Consider the following 8,736-nt stretch of genomic DNA (forward strand, 5'->3'; position numbering starts at 1 on the left):
CATGTGGGAGACCCACTATGAGTCCCAGGTACCTGAATTTGGCCTTGCCAGGCCTTCATGACACAGCCATTTGAGGAATAAACCAGCAAATAGGAGCATGCACTCAACTCTCTCTCTCCTGAAACCAGAGATGCCCAGAAGCTCAGACTAGGGACAGGGGAGAAGATTCAAAAATGAGACAAAAAAAAATCTTCCTTTTAAAAAGATGCTGTACAGGATCCCACTTGTGGCACAGTGGGTAAAGCTGCTACCTGCAACACAGCTTCAAGTCCTGGCCGCTCCACCTCCAATCCAGCTCTCTACTACTATGCCTAAGAAAGAAGTGGACAATCCAGTGGACCAGGAGCTCAGGAAAACCCACCTGCTTTGTTCCAGAACTCAAATCCTGCCCGGTCCAGATGATGGCAACACTCCTGTGCCACTGGCCAGAAGCAACAGGAAAGCAAAGAGTCTCAGAGGAATGTCGGTGGGACACAGACCACGCTCTTCCCGCAGCAAGAGGGCCTCGCCAGGGGAGGCAGCCATGAAGATGCATTTGCTACATCATAAACTCCAAGGCCCGGGCAGCCCCAACAACTTAAGAAACTCTACAAGGCAAACTGTAACAAGGTCATGCAAATGAGCCGTTTCACGAATCGCCATCTGGCACGGGACAAAACAACTCAAACTTTCACTCTCAGAAGCAACACTGGCAAACTTCATCATGACATCACTGAATAGCCAGCTGAAGAAACTCCTAATAACCCCAACTGCATGCTCTCAGTAACAAAACCTCAAGCGGGCTTCACAACAGCAACGTGAAAAGCATGGAGCTGAATCCTAAGTTTTACAAAGAAACATGATGGTGCAGAGAACTGCCCAATTCCATAGAACAGTAAACACAGTGATGTGCACTCCTGACATGACGATATGCACGTCTATGAATTACTTACCTATAACGTACAGGACACTCCTGCCCTGAAGGGTTTTAATGATCTGATTGGAAGATGAGAAATCCACTTGACACTGAAGCGTATGAATGACACACACTACCTGCCTGAGAAGGGTAGAAATGTCACCTGCGCTCACACACACTCCTCCGGAAATGGGGTACTCTTTAGAGGGCCTGACAAGGTACAGAGGATGGAGGCCGGACAAGGTACAGTTTCTTCAGAAGAGAAACTGGGGGGCCAGAGAGGTGACCCAATGGATTAAGCTGCTGGTTTCAGCCTTTTCAGGCAGCACCAGCATCCAACAAGGGCATCAGTCCAAATCCACCTACCCCATATCTGACCCAGCTCCCTGCTAATGCGCTTGGGAAAGCAGCGGAGGGTGGCCCAGAAGCTTGCTCCCCTGGCATACGTGAAAGACCTCGATGGAATTCCAGCCTCCAGGTTTCAGCCTGACCCAGGCTTAACCCAGCTCTGCCCACTGTGCCACATGGGCAGTGAACCAGTGGCTGTAAGAGCTCTCTCCCCCACACTCTGTGTAGCCGGGTGAATCAAATAATAAAATAAATCTTAAAAAATAAAACAAAAGGGAAGAAAGAAAGAGGAGCCACTCTGTGGACTGTATGATAATTTTCTTGCTATACAACTGTAAGATCATTCAATCTCCCTGGACCTCAATACTCTTACATGTTAAATGAGAAGATCAGCTTTACAGAGAGCGAGAGGCAGAAAGATCCTCCACCCACTGCTTCATTCTCCAAATGGCCACAATGGCCAGAGCTGAGTCAATCTGAAGCTAGGAGCCAGGAGCTCCTTCTGGGTCTCCCACGTGGCTGCAGGGCCCCAAGGCTTTGGGCCATCCTCTACTGCTTTCCCAGGCCACAAGCAGGGAGCTGGATGGGAAGCGGGGCTGCCAGGACAAACCAGCACCCATATGTGATGCTGGTACTTGCGAGGTGAGGATTTAACCATTTAGGCATCATGCCTAGCCCCCACACAATTTTGAAAATCCTTTGTTTTCATGAATTTCAAATTCTTATGCACCAAAAAAAGGAAAGCGTTTAATCCCATTTTTAATTCCATTTTATACAAACTCTGTAAAGGGCCCTAGTATTTGGAAAATGAGGTGATGGTTATTGGTAAAGGCCTTGGGAACACGTTTGACTTGAGCCAAGTGCAACAGCATTGCCTGTGACACTGGAAGTACCCACCTTCCCCTGCCCAGGCTCCCCACACCTCGCAGTGGCAGGACAGGGGCCCATCAGCGCTGGGACCCTGACGTCATCCAGTGTCTGGCCCACAGGCTGCTGGCAGCAGTACAAGAGTTAACAAGGACAAGCATTAGCACTGAATCATATCTAACAAGTAGGCTGGCAGTGTCACAGGCCTCCCGATGGGATTCCTACTGCTGGCCATTCCTCACATGCTCTCATCCCCTGCTTCCACTTACTTGTTGACAATTACTGACGGGTCCTTCCTGTTCCCGCCAACTCCTGAAATTCCACCACTCCAGGCCTCCTCCACGCCCCCAGACACCCAGTCTGAGCCCTTCCAGGACAGCATTGCCACCACACATCACTGCCTTTCCCACAGCCTGGGTTTTCTTCGAGGCCCAAAGTTCCTTTGTATCATTGCAAAATTAGAAAAGGCACACAATGACAACAACAACTCAATGCAATGAGCAAAACACCCATACCCGGTGTGTGAACACTCCTAACCAAGTTTTTCTTATTACTAATACTTTAATTTGTCCCAAATTTTATTTTGGCTATATGCTAATTTTTCCCAAATTACTGGTCCATATCTAATTTTACATCTGAACATCTCTCACACCTAGAACACAAGTGGGCATTCCGTAACTTTTAACAATTACATATAATTTAATGTATTCAATTTTAAGATTTATTAATTTACTTGCAAGTTAATCTCACAGAGCAGAAGGGAGGAAGAAAGGAAGGAAGGAAAGAACGGGCAGAGTAGAAAGAAAGTTCTATCTGCTGGTTCACTCCCCAAATGACTGCAACAGCCGCGACCGAACCAGGCCAGGGCCAGGAGTTTCTTCGAGGTCTCCCACATGGACGTAGGGCATCGAGCACTGTGGCCATCCTCCACCACTTTTCCTAGGTCATCAGCACAGAGATGGATCAGAAGTGGAGCAGCCAGGATACGATATGTTGTCCCCATGAGACTGGCATCACAGACAGTGGCTTAACCCACTACATAACCGCAGCCCCTTCTGTCTTCATTTTTAATGTAGGATCCTAGTCAGTGATGAAAGAAGCGACAGCACCTTTGAGAAGCGCATCTGCTGTGGTACTGTGTGAACAGCATCCTGTGAAAGCTCATTCTCCCTGCCATCCTCCCACCGCAGTTTGGCGAAGGTAACATAAATAGCGCAGCATATTTAACAAAGGAAACATAAGTATCATTTCTAGGAGAGAAAGGAAGCTTCTCTGACTTTATCTCAAAACCACTAAGAGTGTTAAGTCAATATCACTTCATGAAGACACAAATGCTTCCTGTGCCATGAGGCAGTAATTCTCATGGCAAAACTAAATAATAAACAAACAAACAAACAAACTGGCCAGATTCCCAATCTTTCCATAAAGGAAAGACATAAACAATTAGTGCTTCCTGTGTAAAATAGAAAAGATCAAGAACACCGAGAGAAGCTTAAGGAAATGGCCAGTTCTATCTACATCCACCCAGAAAACTCCAAGTGTGCCAAGAGGCTGCAGTGGCTAAAAGCTCCACTGACGATGCCGGCATCTCAACTGGCCAAGAGTTCGTGTCCCAGTTGTTCCACTTGCAATCCAGCGCCCTTATGCTGTGCCTGAGAAAGGCAGCGGTAGATGGTCCCAATGTCTGGACCTCTGCCATTCCACAGGAGGTACCACGGAAGCTCCTGCCTCCTGTCTTTGGCCCAGGCCAGACCTGCCTGCTGTAGCCACATGGGGTGGAGGTGAGCGAGTTGATGGAAGATTTCTCTCTTATCTTACCAATCTTAAAAAAAGTATCGTAGGGCCCGGCGGCGTGGCCTAGCAGCTAAAGTCCTCGCCTTGAAAGCCCCAGGATCCCATATGGGCGCCGGTTCTAATCCCGGCTGCTCCACTTCCCATCCAGCTCCCTGCTTGTGGCCTGGGAAAGCAGGAGAGGACAGCCCAATGCATTGGGACACTGCACCCGCGTGGGAGACCCGGAAGAGGTTCCTGGTTCCTGGCTTTGGATCGGCGCGCACCGGCCCGTTGCGGCTCACTTGGGGAGTGAATCATCGGACGGAAGATCTTCCTCTCTGTCTCTCCTCCTCTCTATCTGGCTGTAATAAAATGAATAAATCTTTAAAAAAAAAAAGTATCGTAAAAAAATCTTTAAAAAAATTCTCCTACAGGGCTCGGCAGCGTGGCCTAGTGGCTAAGGTCCTCGCCTTGATCCCATATGGCTGCTGGTTCTAATCCCGGCAGCTCCACTTCCTCTCTATCTCTCCTCCTCTCAGTATATCTGACTTTGTAATAAAAATAAAATAAATCTTTAAAAAAAAAAAAAAAAAAAAAAAAAAAAAAAAAATTCTCCTACAATTCAGTCCCCAATCCTTGGTTCCACTTCTTTTAATTTTTTAACACAGGCTGATAGAGTAGTGTGCGATAACTCGACGCATGCTCCGATCAGAAATGAGCAGGGTCAGCTCTCGAACACCCAGCAATCATTCACTGCATCGGGAGCCTGCACACACCTCTTCTGGCTCTCCTGCCCAGTCCCTTACTGCTCCACCAACATGATCTGCTCGCCTCGTCAGGCTGCTCAGCTTTTCAGGGGGTGGCAGTGGTGTCCCTACATGAGATGCTGTCCATCTGTGGCTCATAAGGTACGCTGTCCACGACCTGTGTGTCCTGGGGCTGCGGCCCTGTGGGAACTCTGCTCCTCAGCCCTGGCCTATGAAAGGCCCCTGAGGACAGCTGCACATGCAGCACTGTGTCCCAGATAACCCACGTCCAGTGCAGTCTGCTCCTTGTGCTAGCAGCTACAGAAGGCCGAGCCCCTCAGGCAAGCATTTCTCCACCAAGCTTAGCCTGGTTCCTCTATCCTGCTTTTGGGCTGGATCCTGATGCGTCTGACTGTAAATATCACATGGAAGCAGCTACATACCGAAATAGCACGAGACTCAGAAATCCTGCAGAGATGAGCTTATGTGAATCCATGTAAAGAAAAGGTTCCCAAGTCGTGAACAGGAAATGACGTGTCATTCTCCCTGTCACTAGATGGCTAAACATCAGCTGCCCTGGAAATGGTGTGACAGCTTACAAAACATTTAAGCTAAAAGCTGAACCTGCTGCCATGTCACTTCCGTTACTTCAAATTGGTTAAGTTTTTTTTTTTAAAGATTTGTTTTATTTTTATTTGGAAGTCAGAATTACAGAAAAAAGGAGAGAGAGAGAGGGAGAGAGAAAGAGAGAGAGAGAGATATCTTTCATCTACTGGTTCACTCCCCAAATGGCTGCAACAGCTGGAGTTGAGCCAGGAGAATCTTTCGATTCTGCTGCCAGTCTACTAACAAGGAACTAAATTCAAAGTAGAACCACCAGAACTTGAACTGGAGCCCATATGGTATATTGGCACCACAGACAGAGGTTTAGTATGTTACACTACAGCCCCAGCCCCATGTGGCAGCTAAGTCTTGTGCTCTATTTCTATATACACTGAATAATTTAGTTGAATGACCAGAACCAAATAAAGCACAATTATTTCACTCAATTGCAGACCAAAAAAGTAAAGAAATTACCCTACCTAAGGAAACTAATTTATACCAAACCTGTACACCAACTGCATGCAAATTTAATGCATGGAGTTGCATAAAGAAAAGTTCAAGATTTGATAATGTTGCTTCCAAAAATTAATTGTAGTGTTCCTTAGAAAATCTGCTCAAAAGAGTTTTCTTCACCTATACACGTGTTTATGCACATGAACAAGGATTCTTCGAAAACTATGGAAAAATTTAAAAAAAAATGATTCTAATATGGTGCGAAATGACCATGATAATATGTGGAAATGCAAGCCCACATTGCAGCGGGGGGCTAGCCACTGCTTACGATGTCAGCAGCCCGTGAGGACGGCAGTGTGAGTCCCGGCTGCTCCACTTCTGATCCAGCTCCCTACGAGCACACCTGGGCAATCAGCAGAAGACAGTCCAAGCGCTTGGGCCCCTTCCAGCCATGTGGCACCCGGGATGGAATTACAGGCTGCTCGATGGGACCTAGTCCAGCCCTGGCTGTTGAATCCACCGGGGCATAAACCAGCACATTGCAGACCGCCCCCCCACCCCATATTCCCTGCCTCCAAGCCATAACTCTGCCTTTCAAATAAATAAACGGTATTTAAAAATAGGCAGAAGTTGGGCCTGGCATGATGGCTCCATTGGCCAATCCTCCCCTTGCAAATGCCTGGAAAGCATTGGAAGATGGCCTGAAACCTTGGGACCCTGTACTCACGTAGGAGAACTGGAAGAAGCTCCTGGTTCCTGGCTTCAGATCAGCTCCTCTCTAGCCACTGAGGTTATCTGGGGAGTGAACCAGAGGTTGGAAGATCTCTGTCTCTCCTTCTCTCTGTAAATCTGCCTTTCCAATAAAAATAAATCTTAAACACACACACACACGGTAGAATTACATATTATGGAAAAAATTGCATGGATTTCCATTTTTTTACACAAAAGATTCATACTTTTTTAGGCCCATTTTTTCCAGGAAGTTTGTACAGGTACATAACATAGATATACATTCACATATGCTAACGCATGCACGCAAGTGCACAGCCACCGGAAGCCCACCCCTGGGGATGAAGCTAGAACAGTGACAGGCAAAAGCAGAGGCCATCGCTGTCCTAACACACAGGAACACCAAGAAGCCCGCAGGCTGGGGAGCTGGGAGAAACTTGAGTCATTGAACAACATTCAAATATATTTGTCTGCTTACAATTTCCATTGCAAATGTGATTAGTTTGCTCGAATAAATAGAAATATGATGTGTTGGCTATGTTTTCCTCCTGAGGGTTATCACCGAGTTTTGATTAAGGACAAATGTTTGAGTCGTAGTGTATATTTAAGTTCACCGCGCCTAAAATGAGCTCAGAAGTTGTATAGCCTTGATTAAAGGGCTGCCTTCCTGAACTTAAAATTAAAAACAATAAATGCCAATGAGTCAAGTGATTGGGACTGAATATGGGATTCTGCCAGAAACGCGGAAATGGTGTCCAGGTTTCCAGAAAGGGTGAAGGAGAGAAAGGTCAGCCGCCGGAGCGGCCCCTCCGCTGGCTGCAGGAATGCTTCCCATTATACGCGATTCCTTTTAAGTGCAGTTTCACAGGAGTGACAGGCGCCCGGGACAATCTATTTTGTCATTTCCAGAAAGATGCCTCTCAAAGGTTCCGAGGCTGGTACCTAAGTGTTGTCAGATGGAGAGACGCAGAAGAAGGGGGGAGGGGAAGGAGGGGAGGAGAACATAGGAGGAGAAAGAGGAGGGTCCCGGGTCGTTCCCTGCACAACCGGCCAAGTCTCCCAGCAGTTTCCAAAACGGAAGTCAAGGTGACTTCCCCACCGGCGGGAGGGCGGAGCCCTCGGAACGTAATAGGATCAGCCTTCGGCCGGCTGTGCCCCCTGGAAGGAGAAACCGGGGTCAACAACAACCGAGGTCAAGTGCAGCGGAGCACTGGGCTGGCTCAGGGGTCCCTGCGCGCCCGCTGCTGCTCACCAGCCTCGGCCCGGTCCCGCCAGGCACCAACTCCCCTGCTGGCCAAGTGGGAGTGTCCAGCCCCGGCAAAGTTTCTGCTCGCAAGGTCGGGCCTGAGCCCGCATGGCCGCGTGTCCCACTCGGGAGGACGGGGACCCGGCGGCCGGTGCGCCCACCCAGCTTTCCCCGCCGCACCCACCGGGGCACGTGAGCCGGGCGCTCCACGCTCGCTCGGGCCGCGGGCCGGCGCTTACCTTGCCGGCCGCCATGCTTCACCCCGGAGCGGCTGCGGGACCCGCTAACCTGCTCGTTGCACTCGGGGCCGGCGGTTCACTTCCCGTCCTGGCGGCGGCAGCGGCGGCGGGGGCGGCGACAGGGCCCAGCGGCGTGCGCGCCCGGCCTGCTTCCCCACGCCCTCCCGCCGGCGCGGGTCATGCGGGCGCCGCCTGCCCATTGGCTGGGCCGGGCCGGGGCCGCCCGGGCGTGCGTAATCCGCGGCCTCTGCCCTGAGGCCAGGGAGCGTGCAGGGCCCGGGGCAGTTCCAGCAGGGCTTCTCCGGAGGGGGCAGGTGGCCATGGGAGGGCAGCTGCGGGCTCCGGCTGCCACCTGGGATCCCACAGGAGGGGCGGCCGGGCTGCTTGGCCGCGCGTCTGGCCCGGTTCTCCTGCTCTGTCCTGTTGAGACGGACCCTGCCCTGTCACACAGTGGATGCAGAAAGCTTTTGAGGCAAAAACCTGGGTCTCCGGGGGAGTGGGTAGTTTTGCTGGCGTGCCTGCTTTGAGGTCGAATCTAGGAAACTAAGTCCCCCAAAGGCGCATGTAGTAGAGAGATGTATTTATTTGTGGGACTGCTCTGTGCTAGTCCTATGTAATAAGGCGGTGTCACTCAACGACTAGGTCAGTTGCAGTTCACTCTGCAAGTTTCACCTCCAGGGTCTCACAGTTTGTCCCTGCAGTAAGATCATGGTTGCCCAGGAAAGGCACTTTTGAACCGGCTAAGGGTATATAATCTGGAAATTACATCCACAGTTAAAGCATTTACGACTAACCAGATTAGTTAATGCCCTGGCCCTGTTGAGGGCCTATGTGGCT

At 50.0% G+C, this 8,736-nt stretch overlaps 1 protein-coding gene across 1 annotated transcript in view; it reads right to left on the minus strand.

The window, feature by feature from the left end:
• The window catches only part of SLC25A13 (solute carrier family 25 member 13), a 138,429-nt gene extending 130,366 nt beyond the window's left edge, over positions 1-8,063 (minus strand). Inside the window, exon 1 of the mRNA XM_004582326.3 lies at positions 7,900-8,063. Coding sequence (XP_004582383.2) covers positions 7,900-7,914 — 15 coding nt within the window. The 5' untranslated portion in view covers positions 7,915-8,063. The remainder of the gene's footprint in view (positions 1-7,899) is intronic.
• Positions 8,064-8,736: the final 673 nt, after the last annotated feature.

Source organism: Ochotona princeps, chromosome 20 (assembly GCF_030435755.1).
Source record: "Ochotona princeps isolate mOchPri1 chromosome 20, mOchPri1.hap1, whole genome shotgun sequence".
In the NCBI taxonomy this organism is placed as follows: domain Eukaryota; kingdom Metazoa; phylum Chordata; class Mammalia; order Lagomorpha; family Ochotonidae; genus Ochotona; species Ochotona princeps.